This window comes from Diabrotica virgifera, chromosome 4, assembly GCF_917563875.1.
Source record: "Diabrotica virgifera virgifera chromosome 4, PGI_DIABVI_V3a".
NCBI lineage: Eukaryota > Metazoa > Arthropoda > Insecta > Coleoptera > Chrysomelidae > Diabrotica > Diabrotica virgifera.
In genome coordinates this window covers 260232290-260250965 of record NC_065446.1, presented here as the reverse complement: position 1 = coordinate 260250965, position 18676 = coordinate 260232290, and the positions used below count along the sequence as shown (strand labels likewise).

Below are 18676 nucleotides of genomic sequence, written 5' to 3'. Positions count from 1 at the left end.
TGTCCATAAACACAAATATCACTTTATATAAACTTACCCAATAAAATTTTTTCAAGAGTCAAAATCAAACGGTCTACACTGTGTTACAACAACATATGCACTGGTGAAGGAATCTGTAAATATATGACAAGAGAGGGGCCCTCTAGTATATTTGGGCATTTTCTAACAGATAGCACTAGGTACTTGTTTCCTAGGTAGTGTGGTGGCCCATATTAAATACATAGCCCATATTCGGACCAGTTCCTCCACAGCAATCTCTGGTTACTACTTAAATCTATACATCTTTTATAAGCTCTTATAGCAGCTGTAAGATATATGACAGCAGACGAAGAAAAATTGTTCTATCATGCATTTTCCAAAATTCCAAAAATTACACCATAATAAAAAAGTACTTTTATAATAACACGGTTTTGTTATATACAGGACACAACATGTTTCGAAAGAATAAAATATGAATTTTTAGAAAATTATAATTCCAAAAATTACACTAATATAAAAAAGTACTTTTTATAATACCACGGTTGTTTAAAATAGTAGGAATATATAATATTTATATATAATAATTAACTTATAAAATATGAAATTTAATTATATCAACTTTTAATTATTTATTAAAAAATTAAAAAAAGATACGCAATAGCCGTGTTCGAACTAGGGAACTCTCGATCTGCAATCTAATGCCACTGACCCACCATCAATTTGTAGATATCGATTTATTAACGTACTTTAAAATATCATTGCATTAGTCACATTTTTAAAATAGTTTGAAATAAAAAAAAATCGATTTATCCATACAGCGTGATTGAATAGTGGGGTAAAGCTCCGTAGATCCGTTATAGTGATAGATAGCAATAAAAGTTAATAACAAAAATTTTAGCCAACTTTGATTACAGTTTGATAATCAGTAATCGTAAATTGTCAGTTTTAGACAATTCAGCTATGGCTTCCCTAAAATTTGGATAGATTTAGACCCGTAATAATTATTAATAAATGAAAATATCTGAAAAATGAAAATATCTCGAAAACTAATAAATTTAGACATAGGGAATGTTATATAAAAATTAAAGTAGGGTAATGGTACTTTTCCACAGTGATATAAAATATAGGGTGTTTCATTTAAAATTGCTAAGAAAATAATGTAGGTATTTGCGTTTTGACTCACCCTGTATTCGATATAAAGAAAATTAGTAATATCAATCATTCATGAAAATTTTAACAATAAATAACAAAATACGGTGTCAATAAACCATTGCCGTTGTGCTAATTTTTATTTATACAGGGACTCAGGGAGTAAAACTTGTTACAATTTTCATATACCTTAAAATTGGTTATAACTTTGTAAATACCTACCCTATATAACATACTAAACCTTTATATTTTTGTAATGGAGAAGTTAAGAAGATTTCGAATATAAAATAAAATACAGGGTGTTCCATTTAAAAAAACATAACTTTGATCTGCCACTATGTTATCGAACACCCTGTAACATTCTAACTAATTTTGTAATGTGAAGTTCAAAGTTGGCTACAATTTTTGTTAATAACTTTTATCGCTGTCCAATATTATAACGGATCTACGGAGCTTTACCCCACTAATCAATCACCCTGTATAAAAGCAGTTAAACATTACATTGTTAGCTAGTTCTAAGCTATTCTGAAAATTTCAGGTACCTAGGTAGCCTAGAACTATTTTTAAAATGGATTACAAAATTTGCGAAGACCGTGACAACAACCAAGCCAAGTATATAAAAATGTTTTAAAAAGAGCAAGTCGTATTGTTTTTACTTTAATTGTAATGAAGCATGCACTACAAAAAACACAGTTGACTATTAACTAGATGATTTTTAAAATTTAAATACATATCTAGTTAAAAATTTAACATTTAAAAAAAATTAACGCAGTTTTTTTATGAAAGGTGTAAAATATTTACGGTCCATACAATTTTCCAATATTTTGACACCATTTAGACAATATTTGCGCCACAAAAACCACACAACATCTCGAAACAAACTTATATACCTACTTAATTAAATTTATTATCTTATTACTTCGTTAGTAGGTTCATCTATTTATTTAATTTTAATATATAATCGACAAAAAACACATCATCTCATGATATAACCAACATATTTCCAGAAGAGTTCTCTTTATGATAATACTAGAAGCCGTTTCTTTAATCTAATAGATATTACATTAATTAGAGTCTTCAACTCCCCGTCAGACGTACGTCTTTGTTAATAACATCCTCCGATAGCCTTAATGAGCCATTATTCCAACATTCTTTTTATTTCATCGAGAGTCCATGGCAATCGAATCGGCAACAACCAAGACGAGACCGACCGCTTCTTGATCCCCGAAAAAAAATTAAACAGGAAGATATTCAATTTAACCGGAATCACTTTGGTCCAATGGGAGCGATGGAGGGAGGAGTCGCTACCACCAATCTGGCCAATGATTGGACCGGAAAGCCCGACGCTGGCGATGCCATGGCAACCGGTTACTCCGTCGGCAGTTGTTCACCGATACGGCCAGCGGCAGAAGGGTGCTCGACTCGTAACTGACAGTTCACTTCATTTAGTCCACGTGCTTTGCGGGCTATGAACTCTCTGTAGTAGTGCTTTCCTCGCGATCTTTCAACATGTCAGACCACGAGTTAACCGAAGACGACCACGAAATCAACGTTCTGGACACTGACTCGCGGTTGTCGCATAGTGATAGTGAAGCACGGAGTTCCCGAAGTCGTTGCAGTAGTCCCGAAAACGTCACGACCCCCCACGGATCCTCCAGCACTCTCCCCTTCAGTATATCCAATCTATTAGGTAAAAACTTTGAACACAAACAGGACAATGAATCAGAGACTCTGTATCAGAATCCCGCGGGAATCTTTCAACATAGAAGTGCTCTTGGGTTGGTTCCGACGGGGTTTTACGGGCAGGGTGTTTTGAGGGTGCCGGCACATAGGCCTTTAGGGGGACCAGCGAGTCCTCCGGGGCCCATGTTCAGTCCTTGGTCGCTGGGGTTGGATCCGGTTCTACAGAGGTCTGCTGCTGCGGCGGCTTTTGCGACGCAAGTTGTTAAAGATAGACTAGCTGGTAAGTCGACAATATTTTTGGTATATTTTTAAACCCATTAGTGCATAGCATAGCCTGAACATAACCACATTTTTATGTCAACCCCCCTATGAATTTGTACCCGAAAATTAGAAAATTTTAAGTATAAACCATTCACAAATATAGTAGAATACCTATTATTATATTATAGTGCTTATTGCTTATTATCCTAAGGCCTCTTAAAAATTACAGTAAAAAATAAAAATAATCCCTTCTTACAAAATCTTCTATTGAAAATTTGTAAGTTATCAGAACCGCTTTAGATCCTAATATTAAATAATCTTCTTAAGCATCCGATTTGTATATTGATTGGTTTAACGCTTAAAAAACTATGCTCAAGCACTATAGGTAGGTATAGATGTAGAAGTGCCTTACAAATACTTCACGAATAGGACTTTTCATTCACAGTCATTTGTTTCGAGCTTCTGTCATAAATATATGTCGTATAATCCGTGTATATTAAATATACCTACACAGATCACAGATTATACAACATAATATGACAGAAGCTCGAAACAAATGACAATCGATGAAAAGCCCTATTTGCGAGTCCGTTGGATTAGAGATGATGACAAAGTTAATTGCAGATTCTCAAAATATTTGACGCACTGTCGAAGACAAACAAAATTAAGATTTTAACGGATTATGTACATTTTACATTCATTTAGAAAAATATACAATTATTAGTGCAATAATAGAAGAAAATTACAACTTCTGTTGTTGCTTAATTCTAGTTTCAGTGGCTGCTAGTATGTAGGTATTGATAAAATAATAACAATATAAGTCTGTTCGCTAAACTCAGACGCAACTTTCTAGATACGTTAGTCGGTAATTTTGCCAATTTTAGTAAAATTGGCAAAAAATAATTACTAAATAGTTAATAATCACTAAATAGTTAGTAATTTTGCCAATTTTTGTAAAATTGGCAAAAAACAAAAAAATTATCGACTAAAATATCTAGCCAGTTGCGTCTGAGTTCAACGAACCGACTAAACTCTCAAATACTCAAAAATGCAAAAATACTCAAAATTCTTAATGAGAAAATGAATACCTAATATTACCTTACAGTGTAATCAAGAATTTATACTTTGTTTTTAAACCAGGAGGAGCACCTAAACTAAAAAGACAGATTTAGTAGAGGATCCATTCATCCGATATAAGGTCGATTTGCACGGATCTGTTTAATGGATAAAAATTATTGGATACGTAATTTAGAATGTTAACAATTACAAAAAATAAGGGTTGCCCGATCTAATCTTGTTCTAACTATAATTAATTAATAATTAAAAAATTACATATTATTTATGAATTTAAAAAAAAATCGACCCGGGCAGATATTATTTCAGATTTTTTGGATCATTCTAAATAAAAAAGGGCTTTTGTAATTTTTCTCTAAGTTGAGTTATAAACAATTTAAAAATGAAAAAAGAACGAAAGATGACAAGTTTAAAGGCTCAAAAAGACAAGTAAAAAATATCATTTTTGTAATCATCACGTACATAAATTCAAGTTCAAACCTTTTTTTATCAGGTCTCGATAATAATTTTAGCCATGTTTTATTCTAAAACATATTTTTTTAATGTTAATAAGGAAGGTTTCTTATGGGGAGACGGGCATTAACAACAACAACTAAAAAACAATGTTTCAGAATTAAATAAGTCCAAAAGACTTATCAAGAACTGATAGAATAAGGTTTGAACTTGAATTTAGGTACTTCGTAATTTCAAAAATGATATTTTATACTTATGTTTTTGAGCCTTGAAAATCGTCATCTTTCGTTCTTTTTTCAGTTTTAAATTGTTTATAACTAGAAAACGATCAACTTTGGAGAAAAATTATAAATGACTTTTTTTGTTTAGAATGACCTAGAAAATCTGAAATAATATCTGCCAGGGTTGATTTTTTTATTTATCTAATGCCTCGACAACTATAATGGCAATGGCCATTGGCATGACAGGTACGGTGAATTTTTGCAGTTATGTACCTAGTGTCATGTATAGTGTGTGTGTTGAGTAAGTGTCTTGTTACTTTGCAAAGTCGACGTCATTGTCTTAGCAAAAAGACGCTAATTGTATCCGAACGTCTGCGGTCCCTCCGGTCAACTCCGGTGAGTACCGATCCCACAAGAACAGAAACTATTTTCATTTATTAATTTATAATAAACGAAAAATTTCTGACCCTGATGAGATTCGAACTCACGACCATTCGAACCTTTCCATCCAAAGGTAGGCGCTCTTACCACTGAGCCACAGAGGGGGTAATTTTTTTTTTTTAATTATAAAAAAATGTATTTTTTTAATTGTAAATTTGTAAATGTAAATTTTTTAATTATTAATTAATTATAGTTAGGACAAGATTAGATCGGGCAACCCTTGTTCTTTGTAATTGTTAGCATGCTAAATTACATATCCAATAATTTTTATCTATTAAGAGGATGGGTATTTTCGGCTGCAATGCTATTCAAATGGGGATTCATTTTTTTCGAATCCTGAGAAAACTAATTAGTATTTTTTGGAAAATTTAAAATCAGAATGAAAGATTACGTTATTAGCGAGGGCCGAAAGTCCCTGAGAACTTCTATATAATGTTTATTTTAATAAGTTACAGGGGTGAAAAACTAAGAGCAAATTTAATGTGATTTTTAATTTCAAATATCTCATTCAAAATAAACTTTTTATTTATTCTAAGGGATTTTCGGCCCTCGATAATAATTTAGGCTTTCATTCTGCGTTTAAATTTTTTAAAAGTAGTTATTAGTTTTTCAGGATTCGAAAAAATGGACACCATGTCCGTGGTAATATTTTCCAAATTTATCTTTGTCTTACAACGCACTCAGTCGAATAGAATATTGTCAGTCAGACATTGACAATCAGTGACAATTTTAAATATTTGACATGGCATCGGGAATATTTTAAGTTGTTGATTAAATAATATTGATATATAGTGTATTTGATAAATAATTTAATTTAAGACGTGAACTTAATAAAAAGTTATTTATTGTATATTATTTGTGGAAGATCCAAGCAGAGAATGCATCAGGATAATATATTCTGTGATCAAAGTATTTTGTTGTTAAAGATGTTCAAAATTGTAAGCGTTCCATAGTAACAATATATTATTAAAAAATCACTTAAATGTTTTTCCTCTTTTCTAGATTGAGTATTAGTTTTTGTTGTACATATATAAATTATTACCATCACTGAATATATTACAGTTAGTGAAAAAAATATCACATTTATTAACTGAACTAATAATTTGCAATTATATAAATAACAGTTATCCAAAAACATTCAAAAGCCATCTCTTTAACTTTTTTTTTTAGAGTTGTATGACTACGGGCCCTTCAAGGCTCATTCGCCGATTTACTCTTAACTTAATGATGACATTTTCAAGTAGAATGACATTCTAGTAATGTTTACATATCCATACCAGTGTGAATTTTACTACACGTAATTTGCCGTGTAAAGACAGAAAAAGTAGAGATAGCCGTAAAATATTTGCGAATTATGTACAAATCGGTGCAAATCGACCTTTATATCGTATGTTAGACTAATTCATACCCAAGAAATTCACTAGAAAAATCACCAAATACATCTTCCTTTTTGGTTGATCATGTCAGCCTTCGACGGTAATCCATAAATATTAAAAATATATTATACGTCGCTAACGAGTTTTAAAAATAACTGTTTTTTTTATACAACAGCAGACTAAAAATTAAAGGAATAACGCAGAAAACACAAAAAATCGCCGATATAATTTAGTTAACCTATGGAATGCTAATATTGTCAAAATTTCATAAATGCCAATCATGTCAAAATTTTATGGAGTAGGTAATGCTTGAGGTTGGACCACGCCAGGTACGATATTGCGCATGCGACTATCAGCTGACCGCGTTCTGTGGACGTCACAATGAGAGTAGCCGTTGCTGGAATACATACGTTTATATGGGAGTTTTACCGACTTTTTAGCTTTTGGGGAGATTTTTGTGAGATTTAAGTTGATCAATAGGCTTGTTAGTGTGAAAAAATTATTATTTACCCCTTAATGTATTGTCTCCAAAATTAGTTTATTTAAAAAACAACTGAAGGTTATCTTAAAATAAGTTTGTTGTAGTTTAATATTCTAAAATGTTTGATAGTTTAAAATTTATTGTTTATAAAGTATAGCTTTCTTAAAACTTTTGTAAATGGATAACGTTAATAAATAAATAATGTACAAATTAGTTTTTTGAAATTTCATTCGGTCAACAAATTATTCAATTTTACAGAAATGATTGAAATTTAAAGATGGATAACTAACTATATACTTATGTATAACATTAGTGATTTGATGGTTTGAAATTTTATATAAATTTATCTAATGTTCTTAAATACAATTTACGCTATATATGTCGGTAAATACCTACTCAATATTTTTCCTATTAGTCCTGTCGCCAAGGGGGGTACAACGGCCTCCTGTATTCAGATGGACTTACCCAAGTTTTTTTATGTATTTTGACCTGTAGAACACGAATTTTTTGGGTAACAGTTGATCCGGATGTCGATAAGATTGTTATAAACCAAGAAGTTGAGGAATCACATAACAGCGATTTCTCGCAAAACAAAACATTTTTTTGTATTTTTTGGGCCATTCTAACCAAAAAATGTTCCTACAAATTTTTTCTTAGGATGCATAGTTTTCGAGATAAACGCGGTTGAACTTTCAAAAAATCGAAAAATTGCAATTTTTGAACCCGAATAACTTTTGATTAAAAAATAAAATAGCAATTCTGCTTACCGCCTTTAAAAGTTTAAGTAAAATTTTATCTGTTTTGAATATTTGCATTGCTAAAAATTTATTTTTTGATTGTTAAAAAAAGCTATAAACACATAGTGTTTCCCGTGCCTAATACATGCGTTTTAATGCATGCTACGTAGAAATAGCGCCGCTTGCACTTTTACCTCCTCTACCTACTCATTCGATTTTAAATGAGAAATCATTGAAAACATCACTCAAGCACTAGGTGTTTATAGCTTTGTTTTAAGAATAAAATAATAAATTTTTAGCAATACAAATAACTAAAACCGATATAATTTGACTTGAACTTTCAAATGCGGTAAGCAGAATTGCTATTTTATTTTTTAATCAAAAGTTTTTCGGGTTCAAAAATTGCAATTTTTCGATTTTTTGAAAGTTTAACCGCGTTTATCTCGAAAACTATGCATCCTACGAAAAAATTTGTAGGAACATTTTTTGGTTAGAAAGGCCCAAAAAATACAAAAAAATGTTTTCTTTTGCAAGAAATCGCTGTTATGTGATTCCTCAACTTCTTGGTTTATAACAATCTTATCGACATCCGGATCAACTGTTACCCAAAAAATTCGTGTTCTACAGGTCAAAATACATAAAAAAATCTTGGGTAAGTCCATCTGAATACAGGAGGCCGTTGTACCCCCCCTGGCGACAGGACTATATGCTAAATATGTAGTTCAAATGTCAAAATTGCTGTGTATAGTATTTTATATTGAAGACCAAAGTAATACCTAATTACCTATTCATCAAATTTTGCCCTATCGCAAAACAAAATTCTGATATAAATTTGTATCAGTTATCAATAGTTCCGACTGAACGTTATTAGAAAAAAATTAATATCTTCTTACAGTGACTCAACCCCGGCTGGGCATTGGGCAATAAAAAAGGTACCTATTTAGATACTTCCACATGTATACCTATATTTACTGCCATTTAGGTATTTATATTATACGTTTCTAGACCTTCTTCGCAAGTGCTTGAAAAATTTTAGGATTAATAAGGATATTTTCTCAGATTTATCTGACGATGCAGAAAAAGAAGAAGTGGACGCAGACGTCGAAGAATTAAACCAATTACAATATGCATTGGAATATGTCAGTGGGTATATCTGCATCTGCAAGAAGTTAGATTTGCCTGAAAGTACGGATACTTCCACTTACACGTGGATTGACCAAGTCTCCGAAGGGGGCCTAAAGAAACCTCCAGAAGAATTGGTGGTAAAAATGCATCAACTGGATACTATATTTAGTAATTTTAATGGGTCTGGACTTCAGTTAAAATCAGGGAAAAAATATTTGCAAAGACTGATTGATTTGTCTGAAAAGATTGAATGTGATTACAAAACCAAACACCTGTTCTTTCGGTCGCGCATGTATTTTAGGATTAAGAAATTAAACTTAACACTTAATGAAAATATGAGAAATAAGAGAAAATTAAAGAAAATTGTAACTTAAAGTCTTGTTTTATTTGTTTTGTGATTTTGTTTCAGACATCAATTATTTTCATCTGTTTACTTGCAAATAACTGAAGGCTCGATTCATAGGCGCCCATACATATGGGTAGGGGGCATGGCCCCCCATGGCCTTTCGGGTGCTTTAAACTATATATTGTCATCCAAAGTATACAAAATGTAATGTGCAACATCTTCAAGTCTAGCCCCCCTACAAATTTTTATATGCACGCCCATGGCTCGATCCCCTCCTTAACACTGGAGCCAAATAAGACAAGCCAATCAAAAACAAGCTCGTAAAATTTATTTAAAAAGCGACGAATACAAAAAAATTTTTAAATATAACTCGCAAATTTATTTTAGAAATTTATTTTGTTCATTGTATTGTTAATAAATTTTTTAAATCAAAATAATAAAACACCTACATTTCAATAAATCCGAAATAGTTAAACATAAATTATATTAATCTATTAAAATGACTCTTTATGACCAAGTTAAAACTAATTGTGTTCCGAGCGCTAATGTTTTAATGGGGAATATTTAAAATCACTCTCATTGTGACGTCATGCGCGAACTCATACGAATGTCGGATATTCCGGCTATCGTAAATACCTGGCGTCTTTGTACCATGGGTTGGACCAATTACATACAAGCATGATGACGCGGTAAATTTGAATTACTCCTCCTGGTTTAAAAACAGAGTCTAGTTCCATACTAATCACTGTCGTCGGTATCTTCATTTGGATTGTATGTGTTTGTGTTTTATTGGATTGTAAATGATGACTTGGTTTACTTAATTGATTCGTTGCGATTTTCACACATCCAACACAGGTACCTACATCCATTAACTTTTCACATTTCCACACACTTTTTCCCAAATTGCAGGAGTAGTAGTAATTGAATGCTTGCTGCCATGTTTCGAATTCGTTGTGGCGTAGAGTGGACCATTGGGCTTCATTTTGGTTTTTTGAAAAGGTTTGTATACCCTATTCCACGAACATACGCCTGTTTTGGTTTACTTCGACAACGAATATTTTACTGTGCAAAATAAGAAGAACGAAAGTAAATTGCAAATTACATTGTTGTTTATTGGAATAATTATTAGCTCCATTTACTTTCGTACTTCTTATGTTGCACAGTAAAATATTCGTTGTCGAAGTAATCCAAAACAGGCGTATGTTCGTGGAATGGCCCATATGTGCTTTTGAACAGATAATACGGTGATTTTAAATCGCGACATTTTTAAATTCCGAAATCATTATTATTTCACTCATTCATTTTTTTTTTGAAATTTCCCAAAAAAGACATGATTACAATTATTCCGTGCGGTGGCACTGTTTTTCCTTCAGGTTTACGTAGGTACTAAAGAACAAAAAAATGGTCCCAAGAGTACCCTCAAAATTCAAAATCAATGTCTTTTGCATCAAAAAGGTGGATATTTTCTGTGGAATTCAACATATTTATCTATTCTTAAACAAAATCGATTTATAAACATACCAAAAATACTGGTAACAAAGGCAACAAACAGTTGCGACTAATTCAAATGATAGAATTATTTTAGAAATCGAAACTTTTATCACCGATTTAATAAATCACGGATTTAGAGCTGTCGATTATTTGAAATTTTGTCTTTTTGAGTACCTAATGACGATTTTTGAAGCTAAGTGGAACAAAATAACCATCACTTTTAGAAACATTTACTTTTATTAATGACCGTTCAAACTTTTGTATTAACTTAGCCAGTACAAACAGTTATTACTATCGATTGGTGAGACTAACAAAAGTTATAATAAAACAGGGACGTAGATACATAAATAAAAATTTTGATTGGACGGTAAATATTTTGAGTAGGTACCTATGCTAATACCTTGCTTTCCATCTCTTATGTCGAAAGCAACCGAGTTATGTCTTTTTTTTATTGAGAAAATTTGGGTGTTTTTCAATCTCAATAGCTTCTCGTATAATTAAAAGACTAAGTTTTCAATCTAATGGCATATAAAACAACATAATGTTACTCTACATCCCACCAGACTGAAAACAATGGGAACCTTCTCTGGTTACACCTCCGAGGCTTCTACAATTTGCAAGCCATAACGGATGCTGAGACTAAGGAAGATAAGGGAATTTTACAATTTATAATTCACGTCCCATCTGCTCAGCGCGGTAAAGTTCCAACGAGAATGGTTCCCTTCATACTCCAATAAGAGTAAACAGGTAAATCAAAAATTAATAACCATCTTCAATTTCTTTGCAAAACGAAAATACAGCCGCACCATATTCTAGTATTCTAGTCCAATCAGAGAGTGCAGTAAGCACCTCTACCGGTTTCGAAACTTATTAGTCTCTCATCAGGAGGCACATATGCTGCTCTCTCTGATCCAACCAAAACAAACCCCGGCGTGTAGTCACGGATTGCAACGAACGAAATAGCATAGATGCCCTAGCGGCAACTGCTAGCAAAAGACTAAGTTTTCAATCTTATGGCATATAACAACATAATGTCGCTCTTATTGGAGTATAAAGGGAACCATTCTCGTTGAAACTTTACCGCGCTGAGCAGATGGGACGTGAATTGTAAATTGTAAAATTCCGTCATCTTCCTTAGTCTCAGCATCCGTTATGGCTTGCAAATTGTAGAAGCCTCGGAGGTGTAATCAGAGAAGGTTCCCATTGTTTTCATTCTGGTGGGGTGTAGAATAGCATTATGTTGTTTTATATGCCATTAGATTGAAAACTTAGTCTTTTGATAGTAGTTGCCGCTAGGGCATCTATGCCATTTCGTTCGTTGCAATCCGTGACTACACGTCGGGGTTTGTTTTGGTTGGATCAGAGAGAGCAGCATTTGTGCCTCCTGATGAGAGACTAATAAGTTTCGAAACCGGTAGAGGTGCTTGCTGCACTCTCTGATTGGACTAGAATATGGTGCGGCTGTATTTTCGTTTTGCAACGAAATTGAAGATGGTTATTAATTTTTGATTTCGTATAATTCTTTGTTTATAGAAATCGATGGGGGCTATAGCTCTGGAGTTTTAAAATTGATTTTGTTACCTGTATGATGACGATGATCTAGGGCTAGGGCTAAAACTGAAAAGAAATTGCGAAAGAAACTGGGATGTTCATAAATTCTGTTATGTATTCTTCGATTAGTTTGGCCTATGTAAAATCGTACACAAGGAATTTCATAAACTACGTGCTATTCTTTTGATATGTAGCTTTTAATGTAGTTTGATAAGAAATTAAAGTTGTTGGTGAGGGGTAAATATTATTTCTATTCTCCATGGTTTGAGATATTCATCGATTTTGTCAGTGATGAGATATAAGAGTTTATGAATGTAAGAAGAAATTTTTAAAACGACTGTGGACACTGTGGTTTATCCTTTGTCAGCAGAAACAATAATTAGATTTGGATTGAATTGAAGGTGTTTTCTCTCGAATTACCATGTTTTTCAGTTGTTTCTATCACCTGGCACGCTTGATATTAAAGCATTTGCGTTGTGCAGGTGCTTTAATGACATGCATATTAATACATTTTGGTTAACTCTTGAATTTTCTCTCTATATAAGTACTACTTATTTGATATTCACCCTATTCTAATTACACCCCAAAGAGGCTACGCCCCTGTTCCAATCGGCATGCCACACAGAAGTAAATATTTCATGTAAATAAGTACTTGAGCGATCAGTTTTCGAATAATATTCTAATAAATGCCTTATTGCATGTCAAGATATAATAATAGACTACTAACGAAATGGCGTCTTCAAAATGGCTGTTCTACTCGATAATATCCCCCAATTATGTTACGCTTTTTTATTTTTATACTTGGAAAACAATCGATTTTGGAATTACGAATATCGAAGACCGGTTCAGTCTTGTAATTGGTGGATGAAAAAAACTAAACGAACGAACGGTAGGATTGAATGTTGAAAGATAAAGAAGAGTTCTTTGGAATGGTGGTTCCAAGAAATTAATTCTAATAATTTAAACGATACTAGAGAATATTTTTTAAAAAACTGTTGAACATTAATTAATATTCTTCTTCATGTGCAGTGCTCGATTATCGAGCGTTGGCTTTCAAATTGGCAATACCTAGTAATTCTGTTAGGCTAAGTGCTACGTTTTCTTGACTCTGTTTTACGGAATAAAAGCTTGGACCTTGAATGATGCATCAATGAAAAAAAGAATGTGTGTGTACTTTGTACGCACGTAAGAAGTTATACTACTATTATATGATTATAAACGGAATTAATATACTTTTTATTTATATTTTATTTAAATATTAAACTAGTTTATACTTACTACTTCTCAAACATTTTTATTAAAACAGTGTCAAAAATTAAAATAATAAAAGAATAAAACACACACAAACACATTAAAAATGCCACAAATGACTTCTGAACATTAATTGTCGGAAAATTTTTTAACTAAATACGTATTTTCTGAAAATAAAATTATATAATAAATATACTTACAATCATAAAATGTATAAAAAAAATAAAAAAATAAAAGTTTCTATTAGGATTCGAACCAACTTACCAGCGCGGCTGGTAGTGGCGTTGTATTGGGGTTCACTCGCATTAAACGCTTCGCCACGGAGACAGTGTGTCATTATGTGCGAAGATCGACTAACTAAACGGATTAAACTTTTGACATTTTTGAATTATGTAAATCAAATTATTTTGATTTTGAATTGAAATGATTTAGAATTGAAAAAATACAACAAAACATAGAGTAAGAAAACAATATATTAGGTGAATATTGATAGAAATTTTGATGGTAATCAAATTATGTAAATAAAAGTATTACATAATTACGTATTTTTTATGGGAAATAAGCCACAATTTTACTAAAAAATGAATTTATTAACGTTTCGAAGCCCAAATCGGGTTTCGTTGTCAAAATACAAAATACTATTAAAATAAAACAAACATGTTGCTAAGTAAAAAATCTTCTGCTAAGTCTTCTAATAATTTATTTAATCTGACTCATTTATATTGGCAATTCAGATTATATTTTGACAACGAAACCCGATTTGGGCTTTGAAACGTTAATAAATTCATTTTTTAGTAAAATTGTGGCTTATTTCCCATAAAAAATACGTAATTATAAAAATGCCACAAGGAAATAGCTTCAGAACAAAAGTATTACATACTATGTATTTTGGTAGGTTCAAATAGGTAGGTACCTATGATACATTTACAATTATTACGTACCTGTTGCTTTAAAAACTATTTAAAAATCACTACAATTATAAACTTTTTTGTTTCTGTCCTCACAACAATAAAACTAATATATTATACATTTGTTTACCTTCATATTGAACAATTATTTATTATTGACAGATCATTTCAACACCCAATCAGAATCCGTATAACGACTAATAAATTTCGCAATCACTTGCATCGTGCAAAGTGGCTATGTTTAAATATCATAATAAAATTTGATCAACTATATTTAAAACACTTACCAGTGTAAGATTCTTTAGCTTTGAATAAGCGAGATCGTAGATCGTCCCGGTTGATTGTTGTTATCCACAGTTCTCTACGCCTTCGAGCTAATAGGTTTTTTATCAGTAATTTTGCGGCACTCATACTAGTCACAGTTTGATGAGCTTTCACATTGGCATGCAACAATCATCTCTTCTATGTAAATAAATCCAAAAATATAATATGAAAACTATTTAAAAAGGCAGTATAACTATTAACTAACTTTTTGTTTGTTGTTTCTCTTCCTACAAATTTTAAAACGCAACAACCATACATAACCAAACCACAGTCCCACAGCTGCCATATTGGATAATTTTTGTCATGTCATTTGAACATCCAATCAGAACAAAGTTGTAATGCGACTGCGCCGGGATCAAAGGTTTTAATCCTATTAAAATTCACCCTCATATCGCGCGTAAAGAAGTATAACTTCAAAAACTGGAATCATTCGAGATGTGGGTATATAGAATTCTGAAAATATCATGGACAGAACACGTCACAAACAAAGAGGTTCTGAGAAAGATGAATAAAGAAATGGAAGTCTTAATTAAATACAATCAAAACCAGAAAATTGGAATATCTCGGACATATTACACGTGGAGAGAGATACAACTTGCTCCAACTCATTGTGCAAGGAAAAAGAAGCATAGGGAGACGCAGAATATCGTGGCTGCGCAACCTGAGAGAATGGTACGGATGTACAACAAATCAACTTTACAGAGCAGCCGTCTCTAAAGTCCGAATAGCTATGATGATTACCGACCTCCGTCGCGGAGATGGCACTTGAAGAAGAAGTAATTTTGTTGACGGCAGCTCGGAAAAGGGATGCAGAAGATCTGTTAAACTATTCATTCTCTAAGCCATGACATTAATCTTCGACCTGGCCCTTTTCTTCAGTATACCTTGCCTTGTATTATTGAATGGAGTATATCAAATTTCTCCGAGTAGCGCATAGCATGGCCAAAATATTCCGTAACTTTTTCCATATGATGCAAAACAACTTCGTTGCGAAATCTATCCATCCAACTTATTAGTAGAATCCCCCGATATTCTTAGATTTCAAAGGTTCCAGATTCTTAACAAGTGTATCCGTTAAAGTCCAACCTTCGGCACCATACAAAAGAGTAGAAAACACATACCTAACATCTCACTAATCTAATTTTCAGACTTAAAGTAATATTGTTTCCACATAACAGTTTCTTCATATTAAAGAATGCAGCTCTGGCCTTCTCTATACATATTCTAATTTATTTGATCATGTCCCAGTTCTCATTTAGATTTAGATTACAATCCAGGTAGATGATACTGTTAGTTCTCTTCGTCTTCAGTTGTTTACGATAAGCTGTTACCACTTCTGGTTGTATTGATGTTTTACTGACAACCATCACCTTTGTCTTTGCGGTGTTTAGCTTAAGTCCATATTCATTACATGAGGTAATCCTATTAATTAGATGTTGAAGTTCCTCTTAGTTGCTTGCAATCAACACCGTGTCAACCTCGTATATCTTACATTATTAATATTGATGCCATTCGTTTTGATACCACATCGAACATTGTGCACTGCTTTATTGAAAACGAACTCAGAATAGATGTTAAATATTAGTGTGGACAATATGCAACACTGGTTTACTCCTTTTTATATGTGAAGCTCTTCAAACGTGACCTCGCCAATCCTGATGTTTGCACGTTGATGCCAGTGAAGATTTTAATAATGCGTAGGTCTTTATCATCAATACCTACCTGCTGAAGAATCCAATCATTTCAGTAGATATGTTTAACTCAATCAAATGCCTTCTCAAAGTCAATAAAACACATATACACCGAATGTCCGAGATCTCTGCATCTCTGTACTAAATAGTCCTGAATACTAAATAGTGCTTCTCTGGTTTCAAGGTTTTTGCGGACCCCAGTGTGTCACCAAGTTGTTCTAGAATTCTTGGTAGGCACATCGTAGAGTGAAAATTCGTAAAAATTTATTTAAAACATGACTCAATAAGCTGATGGTTCGGTAGTCACTACATATTTTCGCATTTGCTTTTTTAGGTATCGTCACAAAAGTTGACAGCAGCCAATCTGTTGGTATATAGCCAGTTTCATAAATGTTATTAAAAAGATGAAGGAGAGATCTTTTACCTGAACTTTCGAAGAGCTTTATTATTTCACTCAGTATTTCATCTGGTCCCGTAGCTTTTCTGGTCTTTGCTAATATTATTGCTTGTTCAATTTCATCTATAGTTAGTTATGTTAGGTCCAACAATTTCGTTAATTTCAAGCTCGGACCTTTCATCATTAAACAGTTCCTCAATATATCTTTCCATCTATCTATTTTATCCAAATCAGTGATAATCAGTTTTGCGTCGCTATCAACGATATTATTGGCATGTTTTTTGTTTTGACCTGTCACTTCTTGTATTTTTTTTCATATTAAATGAATCATGTTTTCCCTGTAACTCTTCAGTTTCTAAACATTTGTTTTCGAAGTTTGTTTCTTTTGAAGCCCCTATTTTAGTCCTTCATCAATCAGCCAATCGCGTCCACTGCTGGACATGGGCCTCCTCGGTTCTTTCCAGTGTTCTTTACGCTGTCCTTATTTATATTTTAGTCCTTATCTCTTTAGTAATTCGTTTATACATTTCGACGTTTTGGTTCTTAAATTTAGTTACGTCTTTTTTCCATCAAAATTCAAAATCTCATTGTTCATCCACAAAGAGCTAATAAGTAAAAGAAGACAGCTGACGGAAAAGGTGTTTGAATTTAGATATGAGATATTAACCCTTGTGTGGGTTGATTTTTGTCAATTGTTTAGATTTTTTCGATTTGTTTATTTAATTTCGTTGTCTTTTATATATTTTTTCAATATATTTTTACTTCGGAAACATAGAAATACAACTAAAGCTTTTTTCCAAGGAAACGAAGGTTTCTTTTGTCCCTTTCCACCCACATATTAGTTTTATTTAATAAAAAGATAAATAAAATACGCTGGTCAATAAAAATAGCCTGATTATTTCTTGAACAAAGGCAGCACGAGACAGAAATATAGCAATTACCTCATACAGTTGATAGAAAAACGATACTATCTCGACCATGTTACTCTAATAAACTAGGTTTAGTGGCTGGAAAAAAATATGTACTTATATATTATTATACCGATGAAATGGTTTTGTTATAACCGGATTCGGTAATAAACTGGCTAGAAATAATTGTTTTTCACGCCAAATTTAGCTTCGTAATTAAACTTTCAACATTTTTAGTATACGTACAACAACGGTACGTATAATTGAGCCGGTTGAATTCAGTGTTAGTCCGTGTTGTGGGTTTGTGAGGCCCCTCCCATATGAATATTTTCCGATTATTCTTCTTTGCGAATTCCTGTTAAAAAATGCCCCCTTTAAACAAATCAGAAGGATGCCGAGCGAAATTTTAAACAAAGTTTTTGAATAAATTCAAAAAAACCACCTTTTTTGCTCCGAAATAATTATTTACGTTACAAGACCGGAAAGTGGTGGTTTTCAGGTCGAGCCAAGCAGGTTTCAGGGCGAGCTCTAGAAGCTTGGGGAGACCTGACAATAATTTTCGGTCGCGTGATTTTTTTAAACCCACCAGAGAATGTACACTTTCTGGTTAATTTTTTGTCTAGAAAATACCGTTTTGCCGGTCAAGACCGAAAAGTGACCGTCAGGGACCGTCAAAAGTTTTTCCCGGTCCCTAAATTTTATTTTCCAATCGGTAATTCATAACACAAAGTGCCTTGATTCCGTTACTATGACAACGACTTTGCGATTTATTATGAAGTGGCAAGTGACATTTGATTTTTAATTTGTTGGTTGTCAAACTTGTTTGGTG

The 18676-nt window shown here is 32.6% G+C and overlaps 1 protein-coding gene across 1 annotated transcript in view; it reads left to right on the top strand.

Annotated features, from left to right (window-relative positions):
• Positions 1-2530: 2530 nt before the first annotated feature.
• Positions 2531-18676, top strand: part of LOC114325680 (T-cell leukemia homeobox protein 3) — a 173818-nt gene continuing 157672 nt past the window's right edge. The window contains exon 1 of the mRNA XM_028273813.2: positions 2531-3091. Within this exon, the coding sequence (XP_028129614.1) occupies positions 2638-3091 (454 nt within the window). The 5' untranslated portion in view covers positions 2531-2637. The remainder of the gene's footprint in view (positions 3092-18676) is intronic.